Source organism: Stegodyphus dumicola, chromosome 10 (assembly GCF_044657685.1).
Source record: "Stegodyphus dumicola isolate Sdum_Otavi_A_Nest chromosome 10, ASM4465768v1".
NCBI classification, from domain to species: domain Eukaryota; kingdom Metazoa; phylum Arthropoda; class Arachnida; order Araneae; family Eresidae; genus Stegodyphus; species Stegodyphus dumicola.
The window spans coordinates 100,201,892-100,226,842 of NC_140777.1; the positions used below are offsets into that span (position 1 = coordinate 100,201,892).

Below are 24,951 nucleotides of genomic sequence, written 5' to 3' on the forward strand. Positions count from 1 at the left end.
TTTTCATACAGGAAAAACAAGAAATAAATACATTTTACATTGAATTTTTGTTTAGTTTAAAGAAAGAATAACTAATTATCATGGTGAAATTTATTTTTCGTGGATTCAGCGCATAATCAACTCAACACGTAAAAGTGCTGATTATATCTGGCGTAAGATTCTTCAAACGTTAATGAATTATATGAAATTTATTTCTTTCAAAAAGCACCTCATCAGCGTGATAATGAACACTTGGACAACTTACCAGTTTAAAAGTTTAATATCTTCCATAAATGAAGAATTTCAATCGAAAGATATTAATGAGGCGTCCATTATTCAACTGTTATCCATGTACAAAAGCAACGAAACAGACTGGGAAATGTTTGCTAAGTTTGATGACGGGAACTACACACGTAACCTCGTCGACGAAGGTAACGGGAAATACAATCTTATGATTTTAGCTTGGAAACCTGGCCAGGGCTCCTGCATCCACGATCACGCTAAATCAAAATGTTTTGTAAAAATCCTCGCTGGAACCCTGCAAGAAATTAGGTAAGAATAGTTGGTTTATCTTCAGCTAGAAGTACGAGATTGGCAGATTTTGGCGAAATATTTATTTGGCGGCAATAATAATTGTGACTATAAACGAAATATAACAAATTTCTGTAATTAGGAAAGAGTATATTTGTCGCCAGCGATGTCCAAATATCGCCAAATCAACGCCGTGAGCCCAATTTAAAATTAATCGAATAGCTCATTTAATAATCCTTAATTAAATTTAAATAAAAGAAGGGGACTAGACTTAATGTACCTCATTGTGCTTAATGCACACATAACTGATTAATCTTTGAAGTATGTTAGGACTGCGTAGTTTAAAAATTCACCGCATTTAATCCACGAAACTTAGGAAAGTATCAGAATTGAGGTGGGGATCGCTGGCACAGCATCTGGTACGAGTGTCATATGCATAGTTTCTGACTGAAACAAAAGTACTTCCCCGTTAAAGTGGCCATCGTGTCTAATCGCCAAAACTGACAAACTTAATTTCCCAATCTTTAATATGTAAATTTCAGATCTGGGCAACAAATAATGCGATGGCCGCTTCAACAATACCGAAAAAAATCTTAACATTTAATAAGAAATTCATATCATAACATTTAATAATAAATAAGAAGTAGTTTCTTATTGCTTATCAAAGCGCCCACCAATACATTCAAAATTAATTTGGTGAAAACTAGACAACAACTATGGCAGCCGTTAAAAGGAGAAAAATCGCATCAATATGCACAGAGAAAATAGCATTTGCTTATTTTTATGGTGACTATTCCGTAATTGCTACTAATAGGGAGTCAAATACAGTGGAACCTTATATCACGAGCGTCTCTCTTCACGAATAATTATTCGGTTCACTAATTAACTATTTGAGCGAAAAAACGTGTTGGATGAGGAATGGTGTGTGGGATTAGGAGCACTCATGTCGGCAACAAATGATTTTCGAAGGTGTTTTGAGCTAGCCTGTGACACGGAATAAACCTCCGCATCTTTTGGAAACATAATTTTAGTATTTACGGTTCTCGTATCTCATTAATAAAGCTTAGCAGCTTTATTAATGAATTAGTGGACCATGAATTTAACTTGGAAGAAATTATGGCCGAATTGACGCAGGCAGAGAGTTTGAAGGGTTTGACATTTAGGATTTTTTGTTATCAACGATAATGTATCTCTAGGCAAACCATGAGCTTGAAAATGAATACTGAATGTACAGAAAAGTTATTAAAAGAACCATAAAAATGAGTCCAACAGAAAAGTTTAGGAAGAACTTCAGGATCAGCAGTAAAAGATGACTATGGATAAAATGTTTTAAGGGGAAGAGAAAGGAAGAAAAGATGATCATAGGCACAAAGTTTTAGGCACAAAGTTTCATGTATAACGATATCACCCTAATAAAGCGGTATCTAAAGTACAGTCATTTTGAATGATAATATCTCACTTCAAACAAATATTTCAAACCTACACCAACAAATCATATTAGATAAATTTTGTATGAAACGGAAGCCGAATGAGTACAGTTAAGTGGTGCAAAGACAAAGAAAAAACACAACAAAATGTCTTAAAAAGCTAATTATCTGTTGTTCCTATAGAAAGGAACTCTTCATCAGAAGGAATAATGTTTCTTACCTTTGTCTTCCTCGTCACTTTCGCTTTATGCCGTCTATTCTCCTTCGTGTAGATACGGTAAAATTAAGGTTCTGTATGTTTTATCCATTTAATATCATGTTCACTTTTAAAATTGTTATTATTATTAGTCTTAAATTTAGTGATTTCTGTTATGTTATGAATATATTTCTATTGTGTTATAAATTTTTGCACGAATTATTGTCGCTAAACTTAGATAAACATTCATCTTCGGCCCAGAAACAGATTAATCTATTTTATATTGATTCCTGTGGGAAAAATAATTTTTGTACACGAGCATTTCAGATGATGGATGGTTTTCAGAAGTGACTTATTCCGTGAACCAAGTTTCTTGTATTTTCTCTCGTCCTGCATATTGCTGTGGCATACGAATTCAAATGTTGACGAACCATTCCTCTTCATCTTTTGTTATGCTATTTGGCTACACCGGAATCGTTTGATTTTCTATATATGTGCTCTGGATATTAAATCTACAAAGTTGAGTTTATGCTTCTTTGCCATATATTGAAAACCGACCTTTTCTAATTCTTCACTCCGCCGAGCATGCCATCAGTCCTAATATATTATATTTTCTTTGAATATCTTTTCCTAATCTTGATCTTTGATCCTCTCCATTTCAGTTTCGGCGCCACGTTTCGGTATTTCGACAAGAAAACGTTTGGTCGTTTGCCTGCAGTTTCTTCTAAAACCCCATCGTTTCTACCAAATTCTGCCCATATTGCCCATTTGATTTAAGAACAGACTTCTGCCAATTAAGAATGTTTTCAAGTTCACCAATTTTACCTTTCCTTCTTTAACCAAAAATAAACAACAAACAGTCCTCGGATGTTTGTTTCAATCAAGTTTTGTATTTTCATTCAATTTTAACTGTCTATTGTACTATCAGGCGGAAGTTACTTTCTCAGCTCAGCAGTACATGATGTGCAAAGCAATGTAGAAAAAAAATTCCGGTATCATGAAACCAATTATCAGAAAGATCGCTTTTTTCTAGAAACTTTTCGCATTAATTCTTCAAATACTTTGTTTCGAAATAAATGATACTTGCGTATTAGCACAACCACCCTCCATTGTTCGACGATTTTTTACCGAAGAAAGTAAATGATGAGTTATAATTGCTAACTTTATTTAGTACATGCCTACATATTATCTTAGTTTTTAATTAGACATTAATCACGAAAACAATCGATTAACTTTCTGAAAAACGAGCTTGGGATTACTTTATTGTGATGAAAATTTCATTGTGATCGCTTTAAGATTGGATTCAAAACAACTGCTGCTTTTAGCGATTTTGCGGCAAAATAATGTAGAGCAACAGTTTTTGGCCGATCAACGGTCGAGTGGTAAAGTCGCTGAATGCTGGTAGTTCGACCCGCGTTGAAATCCCGGCTGGCTGCATGGCGTTATCTTGATTTTCCCAATGTGTAACGTGGATACGAGCCAGTTTCCATTAGAACGTCCTCCACATAGGCATCCGTTTCCTTAGGCAAAGAGCCTTTCTGTGCTTTTCTATAATCAAATAAATCAAACCAAACTTTCAGAAACTTTACCACAGTTTCTTCCGTTGCAGGTAAATTTCATAAAAGCGTATTTTAAAACTCACTTTAAAAGAAATAAAAATATCACGATTTATTTATAAAAATCTTTGGAACTTGAAACAATAAGAAGAATATACATGCAGTGGGTAAAAGAATGTTTTCTTATGAAAATTAAAGTTAATCATTTGACAGAGCCGTGCCAAGATATTTTTTCATCTGAGGCAAAAAGGTAAATGCGCGCCCCTATATATATATATATATATCAGGTTGCCCGGAAAATAATACAGGTTTTTGCAATTGTTTATCTTTCCTGTACATTTTTAGCAGCAAAATTATTTTGAATTACATTGGTTTATATATCATTTTGAAGCTCTGTTTTCCCGCTATATTTCTATAATAATCATTTTGTTCCAAAATTATTTTCAAAAATATTTACTAGGTGTTTTTGTTTAAATTCAAAACGGGATTTTCTGTAAATTTACTTTATGAGTATAAGCTAGGTCACAGCGCAGCACAAGCTGCTTGAAATTTTAACAAAGTATGGGATGAGAAAAGTGTTAATGAACCTGCAGTTCAACGGTGATATCAAAAGTTTCGTCGTGGAGAATTTGACCTGGAAGACCAAGAGCATCGTGGACGCTCTTCAGCTGTTGATGACTTAAGTTGAAACAAACACGTGCATAACAGTTCGAGAGCTTGGCGCAAGTAAAACAACGATTTCTGATCACTTGAATCGTATAGGAAAGTCAAAGAAGCTCGATAAGTGGGTGCCTCACGAATTGAGGGAAAATTTAAAAAATCGCCGATTTGAAGTGTCGTCTGCTCTTCTTGTTCGCAACAAAAACGACCTTTTTCTTGATCGAATTGTTACGTGCGATGAAAAGTGGATTCTTTCCAACAACTGGCGACATTCAACTTAGTGGTTGGACCTCGGTCAGACTTTCCAAAGCCAAATTTGCACCATAAGAAAATTATGGTGATTGTTTGGTGGTCTGAGGCCGGTCTCGTCCACCACAGCTTTCTAAATCTGGGCGAAACGATTACAGCGGATAAGTACTATCAGCAAATCAACGAAATGCACCAAAAATCGCAACGCATGTGCTCGGCATTGGTCAACAGAAAGCGGCCAGTTCTTCTCCATGACGATGCTCGTCCGCACGTCGTGCAACTGACCCTACAGAAATTGCACGAATTGGGATACGAGACTCTCTCTCTTCCCCCATATTCGCCTGACCTCTCGCCGACCGATTACCACTTTTAAAAACATTTGAATAACATTATGCAGAATAAATGCTTCAGAAATCAAGACGAGGTCAAAAACGCCTTTGACAACTTTATCGCGTTAAGAACTCCAGAATTTTATTCTACCGGCATAAATAAACTTATATCTCGTTGGCAAAAATACATTGATTCAGCTGGGGTTTATTTTGATTAATAAAATTGTTTTTGAGTCGACTTATGATACTTTAAAGATATAGGTTAAAAACCTGCATTATTTTTCGAACAACCTAATATATCAAAATAACTATACTTAAACAAAAGTAAGTGTATTAAAACAAAATATCATTATTCTTATTCTAATTATACCATAATTCTTAAAGTATTTTTAATAGTAGCTTTATAAATTCAGTAAAATAATATAGCCAATTATTTATAAGTTTCAAATGAAAAATGTTAAAAATTCTTTTTTGATAAATAAGAAATATCATCGAAATGCACACTGCATCATTTTCCAGGTTTTATTGCAATTCTTCCTATTGTTTTATTAATTTACGTTTGCCGAAGCTTATTTCCCCTAATAATAACTAACAAATTTAAAAGCATAATAAAGTAATTTTCGAATTCGTATAGCCAGTTCGGGACTTCTTCAGGTGATTCACATGAGGCACGTGCCTCACCCTTGTCCCGTCTCTGTAATTCGAATAATAATAGAATATATTGGCATCATCGGAATAATATTAGAACTATTCAATATTCAATATCAATCATTCGAATAATATTAGAATATATTCTCATAATTTCTAATCTTTGCTTTATAACTCTATTAGCTACTGAAATATTCTTGAGTCTTAAAAATGAATTTGTAATAAATGTCTGTTCTTAAAAAACGAAACAAATGGTTTAATTGAAATATTTAGGATATGTTGAGAAGCGTACGACGAAAAATAATTCCGTACGTAATATGTAAATTAATCCTGACGTCTTCGACAATCCAACCGCAGTAAACTTTAAAAGTAGATCATACGTAAGCATTAAGAAGACGTGACGGCAACAGCTGTTTTAACTCTTGCTTGCAGCTTATCGTCTTAAAATGGAAATTCCTAAAACTACTGGTGAGTAAATGAAATGAGTTATGAAATGAAAAACTGCTGAAACCGTTAATAAATCGAAGTTTACAGTACAATATTTTATTGAAGTAAGCTCCAAGCTTTGAGGATAGGGATCGATCCAGAAAATATCCAAAACTGAACCGTTTGCAAAAAAAAAAAAAAATAATAATAATAATAATAATAATAATGCGTGTGACACCTCTAACGATAAGAAATATCATTAAAAAACAAGATACAACGGACATGCTTACTATCATAGAAAATACGCGTCGAGTGTGCAAAGAAGTATGTAAATAAGGTTTTATCTTTCTGGATGTTGGATTTTAGTGATGAATCAAAATTTAATATCCATGGGCCATATGATCGAGTTATGGACTGGAGAAAACCAAATCAAGAGACGTTAATTAAAAATTTACGTGCAATTGTCAAACACTGTAGCAAAGACATCATGGTTTGATGGAGCACGTTTTATAGGTAGAAAAAACTTATGGGTACACTGCGTAAAAAAAAAAATTTAAATCTAAAATTTTTCAGATGCTACATTACCCCCAAGGGGGCGTTTTTTTAACGCTTTGTGTGTTACCTTTATTTATTAAATATCACGTTCTTTGCTCTAAAACCATAAAATTCACTTTAACAGCAATATCGCAAAATAATTTTAAAATGAACATATCTTTAGAACTTCCGATAAACAGTCAGGCCCACCAGCGGCCGAGCGGTGAAGTCGCTGAACACTGGTAGTTCGGGCCGAGGTTCCCGCGAACGGGCTGGCTGCATGGGCGTTTTCGTGGTTTTCCCCATGTGTAACGTGCATACGAGCCAGTTTCCCTTAGAAAGTCCTCCACGAAAGGCATCCCTCCCTTTAGGCAGATAGCCCTCGAGGCTTTGCCATAATCACACACACACACCGATAAACAGTCTCGCGGCGCTGGAGATAAAAATGTTTTTTTCTCGTACAGTGTTGCCGTTGCTCGCTTTGAAATCGTTGAGTATGTTAATCAAAAATTCGCTAAAATGTTACAAAATAGGAAATCAATAATAAAACAAATTTCAAATTCCAAATTAGGGCTTATTTGGTTCAAGATTACGTTATTCATAATTTGATGGCTTCAGGTACCGTCATTTTACAAAAATGCGAGAAACATACATACATTCATGCAGATTCTTCATTATATAATTTCTTTAAATGTAACGCAGAGCGATAATATTTGGTGGCCACAATTTCAAAAGTGAAACAATGTTTATAGTGTTTATAGTAATCAACGCAAAATGCCAAAACAAAATTAATAGTGCTTCTAGGCAAATTGCCCTTTTTGACTAAAAAAAAGGGGGGGAAACAGTTCTACATCTCTCGTTCTACTGGGCCGATTGATGATATTCAGTTTGTGTTTTTCATGTCTCGAAAGCGCGACTTAGGATATGTATTAGATTTTGCGTATAGCATTGTTCTAATACAGGAATTCTGACACAGAATCGGACTTTTTCTGAAATCACATGCCAATTTTTTTTTCATATCATTCTACACCACTCAAATTATGCCACACTGCCACGTTTTGTAAAAATCGCACGAGTAGTTTTTAAAAATGTAGCCCTCAAAATTTTAGCTTCTCACTGTTAATTGAATTTGATATATTGTTGCGTGCGTACGGATTCGTTACTAAATGAATGCACAAGTCCGATGAAAAATGAACAAAAATTTATTATTATCACAACAAAAATGCTTAAATTTTCTCAAATTATCACGCAGTATTACAATATCTCACAGTAGTTTTCTTTTAACTACTCAAATGTCCAATAGAACGTAATTCAAAACAGCTAAAGAACGCTAATCCGCGAATTCGCTACAATCAACAACAGTAGTTTTCTAAACAACAACAAACTAAGCAACTACTACGAACTGAGATGTTTTCCTCCTTTTATAACATTTTAAAATCACGCGCTAGAATTTTCCAGTACTTTCTCGAAATGAAAAAGAGTTATTTATTTATTTAATGCACGCGCTCTTGTATTTTCAATTTTCCGGCTTAGCTTTCTTTTAATATTCGTCACGCGCTGCACTGCGCGAGAAATAAAACCATTTAATTTATAATTGAACTAACATTTGCTTTTTAAATACCAAATTCGTAACACTGCCCCCTTCCCAAGGACTGCACGTCCCGGGCAGTACAATCCCTGGATAGGAAGCTAAACTTACAACTGTGGCATAAATGCAACTGAGGAATAAACATTACATTACAATATCAAACAACATGAACAATAAATGCAATAACTAACTTGAACAAATCAAATGCTATCAAATACTAAATACAAATCAAATACTAAATACAAATCAAATCAAATACACATTTAAAAACAAAAAGGACCATGGTCTTATACTATTTACAATTATTTACATTATGTACTATGGCCATAGTAATGAGCTAACCTGTCGTAATGAACGACTTTAGATTTAGAGTTCGAAGACTTACGAATCCGAACCACGACGTCATTCAGCCTGTTTAGGACTGTGTACGGCCCATCCCAAGGTGACTGTAATTTCGGACAAAGTCCTTTCCGTCGAGTCGGATTCCACAACCACACCTTGTCTCCTTCGTGGAATTGATGTTCAGTAGCTCTTGTGTCGTATCGGGTCTTCATCTTCTCCGTCGCTAAGTTGACTCGCTCTCGTGCAAAATTGTGCATCACTTCAAACCGGGCCTGGAGATCTTGAATATATTCCTCAGACGATGAAGGAGCATCCGGAGGGCGGCCAAACAATAGATCACAAGGCAGACGAAGGTCACGACCGAAGAGCATCTGTGATGGAGAATAGCCGGTAGTCTCGTGGACAGCACTGAGGTAAGCCAGTAAAAAGAGTGGTAATTTCTTGTCCCAGTCCTGTTGGTTTCTGGAAACCACTAATGAGAGGTTATTAAGGATGGTTCGATTGAACCTCTCTACCATGCCGTCCGACTGGAGATGCAATGGCGTCGTTTGAGTTTTGTCAATGCCAAGTAGTTTGCATAGTTCTTTGATTACTGCCGAGGCAAAATTCCTTCCCTGATCGGAATGTAACTGAAGAGGCACTCCGAACCTGGAAATCCAGTGCTGTATCATTACCTCAGCTACTGTGACTGCCTCTTGATCAGGAATAGGATAAGCTTCAGGCCACTTGGTGAAGTAATCAATGACAACGAGTATGTATTTGTTGCCATCAACAGTTCGTGGCAGAGGTCCCAGGATGTCAAAGGCGATACGTTCAAAAGGCGCACCTACGTTGTAACGTTGCAGTCTGCCTCGGCTGCGTTTCCTCGGTCCTTTCCGACCTGCACAGGCATCGCAAGATCGGCACCACTTTTGCACGTCATTCTTTGCATTATTCCAGTAAAAGCGCTCACGAACTCTCTGTAAGGTCTTCATAATTCCAAAGTGACCTCCTGTAGGGCTGTTATGTAGTTCTTTGAGGACATCAGGAATCCGGAATCTTGGAAGTATCAGTTGCCATCGGAACGTCTTCCCATCATCCGACTCGAATTTCCGGTATAAGACGCCGTTTCGAATGTGAAGTGAATCCCAGAGTGCCCAGTATTGTTTTGTTGTAGGACTACAGATAGAAATGTCCTGCCATGTAGGTTTTCTGTTTGATGACTCTATTAAATCAAGTATGGGTTTAATGTCGCGGTCTTCCAGCTGGTCTTTCCTGACTTCATCATCACTCCACGGGTCTCGATCAGCCGATGTTGATGTTGTAATTTGTCTTGCGACCGGAGTCAGCAGCTCGTATTTCGCTTCCACCCTGGAACAATATCCGCAGCTTCCTTGGCAAGGTCTTCTAGACAGGGCGTCGGCGTTTCCGTGTGATGATCCCTTACGATGACGGATAGTGATGTCATATTCTTGGAGTCTCTGTATCCACCTGGCTATTTGACCCTCAGGATTTCTGAAATTTAAAAGCCAGGCCAATGAGGCATGGTCCGTGCGGAGGAGGAATTTTCTCCCGTATAGATAATGATGGAAATGTTCTACAGCTTTGACTATGGCGAGCAACTCTTTCCTTGTGACACAGTAATTCCTCTCCGGTTTAGACAGGCACTTGCTCCAGTAAGCTACTACACGTTCTTGGCCGTCTATTTCTTGGGACAAAACAGCACCGACACTTTCATTGCTCGCGTCGGTGTCGAGAATAAATGGTCTGTCGAGCTGAGGATACGTCAGGATTGGAGCAGATGTTAAAGCTTCCTTTAAGTTGTTAAATGCATCCTCGCATTCCTTTGTCCACAAGAATCTTTGCTTGCTCTCTGTCAGCTTGTGAAGTGGTCTTGCGATGGAAGAAAAGTTCTTCATGAATCTCCTATAGTAGGTGCAAAGTCCTAGGAAGCTTCTCAGCTGATGGACATTTTCGGGACGCGTCCAGGATTTAACCGCTGATACCTTTTCAGGATCCGTGCGCACACCTTCTGCAGAGATGACATGTCCCAGGTAAGTCACTTCCTTTCGAAACAATTTGCATTTAGCGGGAGTCAGCTTCAGATTGGCCTCTTTCAGTTTCTGAAGCACCTTTCTTAGATTTTCTAGATGCTCTTCAAAACTCTTTCCGATGATGATGATATCGTCCAGGTATATCAGACAGGCTTCGTAGAAAAGGTCTTTCAAAACAGTCTCCATAAGACGTTCGAATGTTGCCGGCGCATTACACAGTCCAAACGGCATCACTTTGAACTGCCAAAGTCCTTGTCCCGTAGTAAATGCCGTCTTTTCTCGGTCATCAGGATGGATTTCTACCTGCCAATACCCACTCTTTAAATCAAGTGTTGAGAACCACTTGCTTCCAGAAAGAGTGTCTAGAATGTCATCAATTCTAGGAAGAGGGTAACTGCCTTTCTTCGTAACCTCATTCAACCGGCGATAGTCAACGCAAAATCTTGTTGAGCCGTCTTTCTTTCTGACGAGAACGATGGGAGATGCCCATGGACTCGCTGAAGGCTCGATGACATCGCCTTCTTCCATATCTTTTAACAGTGTTCGCACCTCTTCCTGTTTAGCAAACGTTAGACGTCTTGGATGTTGCTTGATCGGGGGATGATCGCCAGTATCTATTCTATGTTGTGTCAAACTAGTTCGACCCACGTTAGAAGACGAGCGGGAGAAAACAACTTGAAGATCTTTAATGACGCGATCGGCAGCATTTTTCTCTTTATCGTTTAATTGTACATTCTGCAATAACTCCGATGTAATGCTCTCTGAGGACACGGATTTTGGGATGTTACTCTTTCTTTCAACGCTGGTTACTGGAGTACATGTTGCAACCACTTCACCTTTCTTAATAACTCTCGACTTTTCAGTTACATTGGCGGCTCTCACCGGGATAACCGTTCTGGATAGGTCGACGAGTGTTGAGGCTACTAGTACTCCTTTTGGGATATTACAGTTATTGGGATATTCTATGATGCCGTAGCGGAAATTTCTATTTTCGGCTATGGATCCAGGAAGTAAAATTTCTGTTCTTGCCGGTATTGTGATATAGTCTTGTGCTATGGTTTTATGGACAGATTTAACTTCTTCATCATTAACGAGAAATAACGCTATGTCCTCAGATGTAGAATGCAATTCGTTATTTTTAAAATCCAAGGAAAAATTGTATTTCCTTAGAAAGTCCAATCCGAGTATGCAAGAATCAGTGATCTCTGCTACATATGCCGTGTGATGGTAAGCGCACTTCCAAACGTGATGTTAACATTTACTTTTCCGTCGATGTCGATCTTCTCACCGGACACAGTCTGGAGGGTAACGCAGGGCGGCGTCCAGATAAGTTTGTTTCCTAGTTGTTGAGCCAAATCTTTTTGGATGATAGTGACGTTGGCTCCTGTATCTATAGTCATATTGCACGGAACTCCATTAATATGTCCTATTATGAAAAGTCCATTACTGCCGCCTCTCATTGCAGAAATCTGAAGCGCTTTAAACGGGGGCTTTTCATTATCTGGCAACCTCCGCCCCGCGAGATGGCCACTAATTAGTTTCCCTGCTGCTTGTTAGAAGCGGTCTTAACATCAGTACCCTGGGGTGTTTTGCAGTTTCTTCGTATGTGTCCTTCAGCACCGCAGTTCCAGCACTTAACGGTCGGTTTCTTCTCACCAATATTCCGTCTCAAGGCGTTCAGTTGTCTAGTTAAATCGTCAAGTCGAGCGGTGACTTGATCCCCTGGCTCCTGGACTTGAGCAGCTCTGACTGGGTGGCGGTCTCGACGAGTGGCTTGCTGGGCTGCCTCAAATTTCATGGCGTACACTAGAGCACTTTTTAAATCTTTTACATCCGCCATTCGTAGAGCTTTCTGTATTTCAGTATCTCGGATGCCGTCGATAAAGTATTGCAAGGACAGGATTTCCCTTGTTTCTGTCGGGCATTCCGAAACGGCGAGATGGGACAGCCTTTCAACATCCGCGGCGAGCTCCTGAAGTGTTTCGGTAGGCTTCTGTTGACGAGATTTTAATTGGAGCCTGCTGTAGTCTTTTAAACACTTCTCCCCAAAGCGCAACTCCAAGGCGCCGGACAGAGCTTCGAAATCTAATCTTTTGTTTTCGGGAAGAGTCTGAAGGATATCCGCTGCGTCGGCTCTTAGAGAAGCGGCGAGATGACAGGCCTTAGCTTGGGAATCCCATCCATTCGCATCCGCCACGATAGAAAATTGTGTCTTATACACCTGCCAGGAGGTCTTCCCATCATATGTGGATAGCTTCAGAGGTGGACGAGCAGGCATTGGTAAGAATTTAAAATCATCACTCCTGCTCCCTGCCGACGCTACGAATTTCTTTAAAGTATCCATTTCTTTGGCAACTTCAGAAACTCTCTCATCAATTTGTTGTTCGATTTGGTGTTGGACGGCACAAACTCTTCCTTCAATTCGTTCCTCCACAGCAGAAACTCTCCCTTCTATATGTTCTTTTACAGAAGAAACTCTTTCTTCTATTTCTTCTTTCACCGAAGAAACTCTTTCTTCAATTAGTCCAACTTTATTTTCAACTGTGTCAATTCTGCCTTCCATAGCTTCAAATTTATTTTCTATTATGCAGGTAATCTCTCTTTTCATTTCTTCTTGACCTGCTTCAATCTTTTCTTGACCAGCTTGAACGGCTTTCATTTCGTCCTTAACAGAGTTGACGGCCCCTTCCATCTTTCCTTGGCTAGATTTCATCTCTTCTTTCATTTCTTCTTTAAACGAGGCAAAGGCTGTTATCAATTGCCTTAACTGCTCTTCCATCGCTCTTGTTATTGGCATTCAAATCCCACTTCTGACACCAAAAATTGTTGCGTGCGTACGGATTCGTTACTAAATGAATGCACAAGTCCGATGAAAAATGAACAAAAATTTATTATTATCACAACAAAAATGCTTAAATTTTCTCAAATTATCACGCAGTATTACAATATCTCACAGTAGTTTTCTTTTAACTACTCAAATGTCCAATAGAACGTAATTCAAAACAGCTAAAGAACGCTAATCCGCGAATTCGCTACAATCAACAACAGTAGTTTTCTAAACAACAACAAACTAAGCAACTACTACGAACTGAGATGTTTTCCTCCTTTTATAACATTTTAAAATCACGCGCTAGAATTTTCCAGTACTTTCTCGAAATGAAAAAGAGTTATTTATTTATTTAATGCACGCGCTCTTGTATTTTCAATTTTCCGGCTTAGCTTTCTTTTAATATTCGTCACGCGCTGCACTGCGCGAGAAATAAAACCATTTAATTTATAATTGAACTAACATTTGCTTTTTAAATACCAAATTCGTAACAATATATTTATAAACATCTCTACTTTATTAAACTTACTTGATTCCTTCTTCCAGAATTCGAAATTTAAGTTCATTCCAAATGAAATTCGCCCATATTTTATGATTTATTTTTTTAATTTGCATTTTAAAATAATTTTTATAAATTTGTCGAAAACAATCTTGAATTATAACCTCTAAAAGTTTTACCATCATCTTAAAGTAGATGTATTTCTAGGCATACCTGCAAAAAAGTTAAAGGTTTTTTTTTTTTTTTCCAAATTTTTTAGAAATTTCCTCAAAATTTTCTAAGACATACGTCTGTTTACATATTGGCGTGTTTAGCAGTTTGGCAGATTTGTGATAAGCGATAACACTGCCAGATGTGGTTTACGCACTTTGTTTAAATTATTTGGATTGGATTATTCAATTATGGCAAAGCATACGAGGGCTATCTGCCTAAAGGGAGGAATGCTTTCGTGGAGGACTTTCTAAGGGAAACTGGCTCGTATACACGTTACACATGGGGAAAACCACGAAAACACCCATGCAGCCTGCCCGTTCGCGGGATTCGAAACTCGGACCGAACTACCAGTGTTCAGCGTCTTTACCGCTCGGCTGCTGGTGGGCCGTTTAAATTATTTGAAAAATGGAAGATGGATCTTTTTTCCTCTCGTGCATCAATGAAAAGGAAAGGAATGTAGGTTACTATAAAATTAAGAATTTCGCCAAGTAAATCATTCTTGACGCAAACTGAAAATAGGCGCCAAGATAAATTTTTGAATTTTCCTGTAAATTTCGCACCAACTTTTACAAAATTTAATATTTAGGCATAATTTAAGTCATAGAGTCGAAATAGCGAAAAAAATTGGCATGTCATTTCAGAAACAGTCCGATTTTGTGTCAAAATACCTATATTAGAACAATGCTGTATATAAATCTAATATATAGCCTAGGTCGCTATTTCGAGCCATGAAAAATATAATTTCGATTTCGTCAATCGACGTACTAGAATGGGAGATGTAGAACTGCCACCCTTTTTCTCTCGCTGTATACATGTATCTTGACATACTGAAAAAAAAGTGTCAACTAGTGTAGAAACGATGTGCCTTCGAATTACATTTATTTATCCGTAGGACAACGATTCTAAATGCATCTTCAAGTCTTGTCAAGAATGATGAATTTATGATGTTAAATAGCAAAGTCATAGGCTACTCCAGTCCCCCCCCATCGAACATTTATGGGAAGGTTAGGTAGGGTGCGAAATGCGCCAAATTTGATCGAAAATCCCCGTCCTCCTCTTTTCTAATCCACGAACTGCGCGACGTTTCCTGTCCCCCATTTCTTTCCAAGAAGACTGTGTGCTACAAAAAGTCGTTTATCTCCATTAATGGGACATTCTAATGAGACTGCAAGCCTTTATTTTCGTTTATTATTATTGTAAAAATTGTGCATGTAAAACAAATATTAATTTAAAGTCTGGCGTGTGCTAAAAAATAAATTTCTTTTACACTCATTTTAAAGTTTTATGATGCTTAAAGGAATGATGAGCCAGATCTTTTTTATTCTCTGTAAGAATTAAAAACTTTTTAAGTTGTAGATTTTAGTCGCTGATATATATATATATCTGTTTTGAATAGTAAAATTGATAGATTAATGACATACACAAAACTGATACATAATCAAAGTATCAAATATCGGATTTATAGCTCACCTTAAATAAGTTTCTTGTCTAGATAAATATTAACAAATCTTCTTAGATAGCAGAATGGTTTTAACTTTCAAATTTACCATTTTAGGTAAACAGTTCTAATTTAAATATAAAAATTATCTTTATTAAATCTAAAAATTAGACTTCTTAAGTCGTTCTAAATTCATACTAATATTATTGCAATATATTCCCGTATTAAGCTTTCCATTTTTAATCATTGAAGATATTTTAAGGTTATTTAACTTTATTACAAATTCCATATTTTAATACTAGAAACGTTTAAATATTTATTCTGTTTTCCACCTGATGTACTTTGGCATACATTTAATTTCTAATACACATTTAATTAATAAATTAATAATTATGAGCGTCAGCAGAATTTTCATAATTAACAAAAAAAATAAATAAAAAATAATAATAAACTCCTTTATATTCATATCCTGGGATTTTCAGTTCCCTTTTAATCAATTCCTTTTTCACATATTGTTGCACTGTACTGAAGTTTTCATGTATGTAGAATTTACATACTTTGTATTGTATTTATGCCAATTTATATTTAAATGATAATTTTTACAAATTCTTGCATCACAACTCTAGTTAACAGAAGATGTTTCAAACATCTTGGCAAAGCTTAATCTTCAGCATGTAGCGTATTTTCCAATTTAGTTTCAGGCTGAATTATTTGTAAAATTAATTACTTGAAATTATTTGTTAACAAAGATGGTCGCTAAATCACGCTAATAATATTTCTAACTGTTGTAATTTATAATGCAATGAGTTCATGTAATTTATAATATAATTAATTTATAATTTTTCAGCAGTATTGAAATTAATAGTAGATACTGATAATGATATACATTTAGATTACAATGATTTAGATTGCCATTGCCTTCTTCACTCATACTTTTATACTACATTCCTAATATTTCATAATGGCATACAGGTAAGTTTAACTCATTCACCAAACACGTAAATCTCTAATTCAGCCCACTTTTGTTCTTACGTGTGCTGTATCTTCTATTTTCTTTAATGTATTGTTCAGCCTAATTTCAAAAGGTCTTGTGGAAAAGTCACTAAACATTGGTAGTTCGACCCGAGTTTCTAGTCCCAGTGATCCCCCAGCTCTTTCTTTTTTTTGTACTTATTTACTGTATAAAAATGTAGCGTAAAAATTTCAGTTCATGAAGTAAAAATACTTTTTTTAATTTATTCTTTAAAAATATTGCAAAAATTTTCACCTTTACCTCTAATAAGAAATTACAAATCCCTCTAATAAGAAAAAATAAGGAAAGAAATTAACTCAGTTTCGGTGATTGATACCTCGGTGCAAATTATATGTAACATTTTTCCAAAAGCATACAGTTTATATGGATATCAATAAATTAAGGATTATTTCTCCATCTAATTTTCTTAACATGTTTATTCCAGAATTTTCTTTTCACACTGTAGCGCCTAACTTTATGAGTTTTCTATAATCATCCAATTTCTCTAGCCATGGCAACTTTGCATACGTTCTAACAAGTAGTTATATTTTTAACCACTGTATTTTAATTCCTGTTGACTATCAGTACATTATTCACTTGCTTCACAAGTGCAACTTTTATTTTATACGCAAATCTACGTAAAATAGCATTAAAACTTCGCGGAGCTCCTGATCGATTCCTTGTTTTAGATTGAATGAAATTAAGCTTAATGTTACTGTTAATTAGCTTGTTATTAATTTAATTGTATGTTTCTAACTAATTATATGTTCAGATATTTCCAAGTATATTACACAAACTTTTGCATCCCAATTTTTAGTTTTTGGTTAAAAAAATAAGCTTTTATTTATTGAGAGGCCTGGTTGATTATATTAATTTGCGGTACTGTTTATCTAATTCTTTTCTTCTAGATAAATTTTAGAAAAACTTCTTAGCATAATAATTTAAATTTATTTACAATTTATACGTCAGTGATCCAAACGCATAGTAATGTTGTTTTAATAGATTTCATGCTAAACTTTTTTTTAAATTTAACTATTAATTTCTGCAAACATTTACAGTATTGCTTTAATTAACGAAAAATATTTCTAGCACACTTTAACACACTTTGATATGGAATAATTTTTTGCACTGTATTAAATTTCCCAGTCTAGTTCAGACATCTTGACTATTATTGATGTAATTTATTAAAAATATAATTTGTATGCTTTATAATTATTTAATTTATGATATTATTATCATAAACGAAAGATGTTTGTAATGCTAATATGTATGTTTACTAATACCTTTTATTTTCTTTGTTAGCTTTCGCATTTATTACTGTTATTCAAGTAATTAGCCTACTTGTTAGATATTTTTTACTTGTTCTTGTGATATGTAATTCTATTTATTTATTTTTATTTTCCTATTGGCTACAATTGGCTTCGAAAAGTTAAATTGTAACCCTGTAGGCAGCAGGGGGGGAAGAAGTTTTGATTGGCGCAGTTGGACTATAGCTCGACCCGGGGGGGATTTTCATTAGCGCAGTTGGAGTACACCCATGGGATGAAATCAGTCTTGAAATAAAAACATATATACGCCAATGAGTACAAAGTTAAACTCAAAAATGCTATTCAGGGCATTTCGATCAACATTTTGTCTAAAGCAACAAAAAAACTCATGAATGGTTTGAGGTTTGAGAGAAGGAATAAAAGCCGATGGAGGGCCTATCAACCATTAAATATAACTTGGTTATCTCGAAAAAGATCTTTCATAAACTACGCAAATACCATACGGAGACCTTTTTTGTTTCTCATTAATGGAACTTTTCCCCCTCAAAATTATTATTTAGTTATCTCGATGTTTTTCTTTATAATATTCATAAATAAGGCCGCTCAGTTGGTATAGTGGTTAGAGGAGCCTGACTGCGATACCAAAGGGCCCGGGTTCGAATCCCGGAGAAGGCATGGATGTAAAATTGTCTGTCCTTTCATAGGAGGTAACTGTGGCTGCCTATTAGGGGCCTCCATAATAAAATGGTCACCGCTTCTGGCCTTAGTAGTGGCCAATGCCGTTATAGGCAAGTGCCCGCAATTTGTAAAATATATATATCCATAAATGATATATATAATAATGTTGAACAATTTGTTAATTTTCATTTTCTTCACAAAGGATTTTGTGTGACTAATTAAATTTTCATTTATGGTCATAGCTGGATACGGAAATTTTTTTACTCGCTGTTTGATGGCACCGTTGTTTGTTAAAACTGAGCAATTGTTATGCAAAATGATTGTCTGAAAAACTGATATAAGCAAGGTTTCTAGAATTTGGCGCATTCTGAAAATTTGTTAATTTTTACAAAGATGGTTTCACTAATAGGTAATTACCGAATAAGTAATATTATGTGGAGGCAGTTTTCCCTTTTTCGCTCAGTATGTAAAATTTCGGGTTCTTGGGGGGTTCAGTTGATGGTAAGTTAAACATGGCTAACACTTCCTTGTACGGAATATTAAGTTATACGCAAATAAGATGGATATTCTTAATCAAAAGCAAACTGCCAAAGTTTGCTGTAAAAAGTGCTATAAATCTTAAGGTTTACATGTTTACTTTTCAAAAACATGTAATTTTTTTTTCCTCCTTAATTATTTTACCTTATTTGAAAAGCTTTTAAGATCAGCAAAATTTCGGAGAAGAAGCAAGATAAAATCCGCCACTTAAATAGTCATAACGTTAATTTTAATAAATTGTAAGGAATGAACCTCTTACTAAGTGTAACTTGTAGTGAATCCTTTATAAGACTGTAAGTGACTTATCGCTATGTCTTTAAATTATTACAGAGACTTGAGAAGGGTGAAAAAGACCCTTTATTTTAGGTTAGGTTAGGTTACTTAATTACGGCGAAGCCTCGAGGGCTATCTGCCTAAGGGGAAGGATTCCTTAGTGGAGGAGTTTCTAAGGGAAACTGGCTCGTGTACCGCGTTACACATGGAGAAAACCACGAAAACACCCATGCAGTCAGCCCGTTCGCGGGATTCGAACCTTGGACCGAACTACCAGTGTTCAGAGACTTTACCACTCGGCCGCTGGTGGGCTCCCTTTATTTTAAAACTAAGATAAATAGAAAGCGCATCTGGTGCTTACTAATCAGCCTGCATTTGTGGCGAGAAATCAAATTAGATTTCTAGATTAGATAGAAATTCAATTTAAATATAAATCTAAATAGAAATAACCAAAGGCTACAGACAGTAAATTAATCCCGAGGTTGGCTCTTAGCTTCACCTTAGCTCTTAGCTGAGCTGTCTCTTATCTTAGAATAGCACACCTAGCAACTTGGTTTTCACTAGGCTAAACACGCTCTGTTTAAATCACCTCAAATCCTCACTTAAATACAAGCGAATGGTTTGCATTCTGGCGAGAAAACGGAAAGAAAGATGTAACAGTAAAGAATCGTAACGTAAAAAAATTGGATAAACAAATTAAATAAACTCTACAAAATGAAGCGCTCGTTCAAAGCTTAACCAAAAGGGAAAGATCATCTTACGTGCCATTCATTGTAGTCTAAGCATTATTTATTTCTAAAATTGATAAAGGTGGACAGATAATTGACGTGGACCCATACACATACATTGATGGACTTAACAAAAACAATGAAAGAAGGCCCATACTGGTCGATTCCCGAAGATTTTTCAGAACATCTCGAAAGTCAGAAGATTTATTAAATAAGCTCATAAACTCCCAATTCATTTTCATAAATCATTTATTTCATCTTTTGCTAACTTTGCTAGGTATTATGCTCATTCCAAATTTCATAAAACTATAAATGTTGTGATTAAGAAAAATATTGTTGGAATGTTTGATGAATTGTTGAAGTGTGAAAAATACTTTTTCCCTCTATAGTTAAGTAACTTAGGAATAACATCATATCTTTTAACCAAATACTTGTTTTTTGGATTTGCCTTAGTACGTTCTAATAATCACTGTAAAATTACATTGTGATTTTGAAATGTTGGATAAATTTTAGAACTTTTTGATAGATTTATATTTTTTCACAACGCTCAGTTATGATTTTTTTAATATTAAATAGCTGCTTATTAAGGTTCCAGCTGAAGACCATTAAAATATTTTGAAACCAGACTTCTGGAATTTAATTTCCCACATACACCGGAATTGAGGTACTAAATGTTTTTCGGTGGAATTTCTTTGAGTCAAACACACTATACTTTTAAAAATAATTACTACTGCCAAATTTAAGGATTAGCTACGAATAACCTTCTCAGTACAGTACTTTCTGACGTTTATATGTAACACTTTGGGGCCAAATTATTTGAAAAACTGTCTTTTCGATTTGTACACTGACGACATTATAAGGTATTTCTCCCGCATTCTTAGCATGCTTTCGTGGTGTAGTGGTCAGCACGCTCGAGGCGTATTCGAGAGATCCGTGGTTCGAGTCCCGTCGCGGACATTGCACATTTCTTAGATTTCCTTGTTTCGAAAAATTCTAAAATGGCTCTACAGTGGTTCCCGAACTAAAAAAAAGATGGTGGATGATGATTCTCTATCAGGTTCAGTGTTCCGCCTTACTTGCTTGGGGAACATTCAAGAACCTGACTCGGAACAGGGAGCTTACTAAAGCTATGTTCAATAAATGTGGGAAGTAGACAAGATACACAGGAAGGGTATACGAAACCCTTTATTTTTCACTCTTTACAATAATTTCCGGACTTCGGAATACAGAGACACCACTTGTGGTCTGAACGTAAGAATATAAAAATATTAACTAAACTCTAACTTAACTTTGAAATAATAAACAATAATTTCCGGACTTCGGAATACAGAGACCAACCACTTGTGGTCTGAACGTAAGAATATAAAAATATTAACTAAACTCTAACTTAACTTTGGAATAATAAACAAGGGCCTACGTGGAAGATTGGCCGTATATTAACAGGAAGCCGTATGTAGTACAGAGAACTGTTAACACTACAATACGTTTAAAATTATTAAGAGGATTAAATCTCTGGCCTGGAAGGCAACCAGCAACCGAGTAAAAACTGCTAAGGCAAGCGGCCTGCTTCGACTAACTCCTTCCTCTCTCTTGCTTGGCAAAAAGCCACAACTTAAGTACTTGGCGTTCGCCAGACAAATTTGCATAAATAAGTTAAAGCTTTTAATTCTGGCCGGAAGTAGAAAATAAGAAGTGATAGTAAAGATTTAAAATAAAATAAACGTTAGTAAAACTTAAGATCCTTACATCTCCACCACCAGGATTTAGCGATTGCGTTCCCTAATTTCCAGTCGCCGTTTAAAAGGGGAAGTATATAAGGTATTTCTCTCGCCTTCTTGGCATGCCTTCGTGGTGTAAGAGCAGCACGCTTGGCGCGTATTCGAGAGGTTCATGGTTCGAGTCCCGGCGAAGAATTTGCTTATTTTTTATCTGTCCTGTTTCCAAAATACCTATGTCTCCACAATATATTCATGATTTTTTATGGTATAAAAGAATATTTAATAAGAGATATCTTTACGAATTCGATAGATACAGCCATCTGTTCACTATTGAAAGAGAATTTTATAATTCCCTTCCTTTCCTTGATATTCTAATTATCCGCAATGGATTTGATTTCAGTATTACTGCTTACTGTAAACCATATTTTGCTTGTTTACTTCCCCAAGCTACATCCTGTCACCTTTCTGAACAAAAATTGCTTCTCTTTACACTTATATGTATTCTTTTTTTTAATTTGTTCTTCAGGATCTTTGCTTTCTTATGAAATCAAGTACTTGAAATCAATTGCTAATGGACATAGTATTTTCTCCTATTTTATTTGGTAAAAACATTTAAACAGTTTTCGTTTTGCCGTCAAAAAAGACATATCATAATACAAACAACCAAACTACCTTTGCCGTGATCCCATTTACTCCTTCTGTAAGCTAAACATTTTCCCGCATTTTCTAGAAGTTTTATATCATTTCCTCATATATAGTAAAATTCATCAGTCCATTGTTAAATATCCCTTCTCTGACTTTAATTCTTGAGGAATGTGTAAGTAAGTAACTTCTAAATGTGGTTTGAAATATATCAGCCAAATTAAAAGAATGCTAAAATTTCGTGTCAAGGAACTCTCGTTTTATGTTCAAACAGAAGAAATAAACAAACTTTCAATTGCTAATCATAACTGGGCACTTAATTACAATTTCGACTTGTGTTCTACAAAAACTATTCGTAAAGCTCCATCAACTGGTGAAATAGATTTCCTTGAAGCCTTTCACTTTCACAAAAACTACTGTTATTCCAACTTAATGATTCGTCGGCATTCATAAAAAATTATCTTCTCTACTTAATGATATTAATTTTAATTTCAGTTGTTCCTAATGCTTTCAGAATTTTAAGACGCTGTTTTTTCATATTTCATTACTATTTTTCTCGGCAGTTAGCATTAATTTTGCTTTACTCCGTTCATTGTTTTATATATATATATATATAATTGCTCTCCCTTCTCCTGTTTTTGCAAAAGGTCTTGATTTTGAAGAAGGAAATATTATTTTATCTGATTCCCCTCGAAATTAATAGAGTTTTATTCAGAATCTACGACAAGCTATGATTGCAAATTTTCCTAATTTAGAATTTTACGATGACACGTTTCCCTTCCATTTTGAGAAACTCTCTAGTTTTCTGAAAGCAGCTTTGAATGATAGTATTTTTCTATAATTCCAAGTTTAAAATATATATGTTATACTAGCATTTTTTATGATTACGTAGAGTTATTAACTTATATCGATGTCTAGAAATGTGAAAAATGTGCAATGCCTTCGCCGGGATTGTACTTCTCGATTACGTGTCGTACGTGCTTCTAGTTACACCACGAAAGCATCTCCAAATCGAGGTGGTGGCGAATTCTCGTCCTCCACTTTTTAGTTCGGAAGGCACTGTAAAATCCTTTAAATATTTTTCGAACCTAGGAAACTAAAGAAAATCTGCAATGCCCTAGCCAGGATTCAAATTCCGTGCCTCCCGATTATGCGTCGGACACCAGGAAGGCACGCGAAAAGCAGGGAGAAAATATATTAAAAACTCACGCTTTTAAAGTGTGTCGTAAGTTTATATCGCTGTCTAAACGAGAAAAATGTGCAATGTCCTCGCCAGGACTCGAACTTCGGACCACCCGTTTACGCTTTGGACATTCTTCCAGTCACACCACGAAGGCAAGCGGAAAAGAGGTAAAAATAACTTACATTTAGAATATGATAATATGATGTAGTGATATAATAAGTCACGAAACTGTGCTGCAAATATTATCTTCTGCACTCAATTGTTATGTCAAATTGTCAACTTAGACACATCTGTGCTCATTACCTTTAAAATCAAAGTTTCTTGCATATTTCTGTTTGCAGCACACATGAACCCAAAATACAGTAGTTGACAACATGATTTCTTTCTATTATTAATCTAGGTAAAAATGCATTGGAAGACAATGAAAATATTTTTTTTCCAGGATAATTTTTCTCAGGAAATTCACAATTATCTATCATTTCGCAAACTAATCCACAGGTACGATATTCCAAAGAAAGGCAGAAATTTCAGCAAGATTGGCCAGTACACCAGAGAAAGAGATGACGTCGCATTTATCGACGATTCAATTGGCGTGCACGAAATGAAAAATGATGGGTCGGACCCCGCTGTTTCTCTTCACTTGTATATTCCACCTTTCAGTCTATGCAATACATTCGATGCCGAGACTGGAGAAGCAAATCCGTGCGAAATGAGTTACTGGAGTGTTTTTGGAAAAGTTTTGGCCGGAGAGGAATCAAAAATCTCTAAAGAAGCAGCAAGCGAATTCATCAAACCATGCTGTTGATAGAGACACTGGTATTCATGGAAGCCCTAGGATTGTAAATTATTTTTGGATTGTTTTATTTTAATTCTGCTTATATTACCTGTATTGAACATTTTCTAAGACAGTAAATAAAATTTTGTAGATGATTTTTGCATCATTTGTGACATGACTTTGGAAAGACTGCCATACAACTATGACAGTGAAAATTTTTATGTTATTAAAATAGCGGTTTTGAATTACTTGAAAACATTCCGGATGTACACATTTAACAAACAAACAAAGGAACCAAAAAAAAAAAAAAAAAAAGGTGGGAGACAGTTTTATGTGTTTCGTTCAACTAGACCGATTGTCGAAATTTAACTTGGGTTTTCCATGCCCAAAAGCGCTATTTAGGATATAAATTAGATTAGTATATAGCATTGTTCTAACGTAGGCATTTTAATACAAAAATATGACTTTTTTTAAATAACATACCAATTTTTCCATATTTCGATTCTACCACTAAAATACGCCTAAATATTAAATTTTGTAATTTTTGGTGAGAAATTTATGGAGAAATTTTAAAATTTATCTTGACACATTTTTTTCAGTTTGAGCCAAGAATAATTAATTTACTTGTCGAATTTCTTAATTTATAGCAACCCGTTTTCCTT

At 35.6% G+C, this 24,951-nt stretch overlaps 1 protein-coding gene across 1 annotated transcript; it reads left to right on the plus strand.

Moving 5' to 3' along the window:
- Nucleotides 1-203: 203 nt before the first annotated feature.
- Nucleotides 204-24,449, plus strand: LOC118195178 (cysteine dioxygenase 1-like). The gene is made up of 2 exons (XM_035366435.2): nt 204-531; nt 24,013-24,449. Exons 1-2 carry the CDS (start codon nt 224-226, stop codon nt 24,317-24,319), a joined length of 615 nt encoding a protein of 204 aa, XP_035222326.2. The 5' UTR covers nt 204-223; the 3' UTR covers nt 24,320-24,449.
- The last annotated feature ends 502 nt before the right edge of the window (nt 24,450-24,951 follow it).

Coding starts and splice junctions, on each gene's coding strand:
- LOC118195178 (XM_035366435.2), top strand. CDS start 224: ATGAACACTTGGACAACTTACCAGTTTAAAAGTTTAATATCTTCCATA. Junction 532..24,012: donor GGAACCCTGCAAGAAATTAG/GTAAGAATAGTT, acceptor ACTAATCCACAG/GTACGATATTCCAAAGAAAG.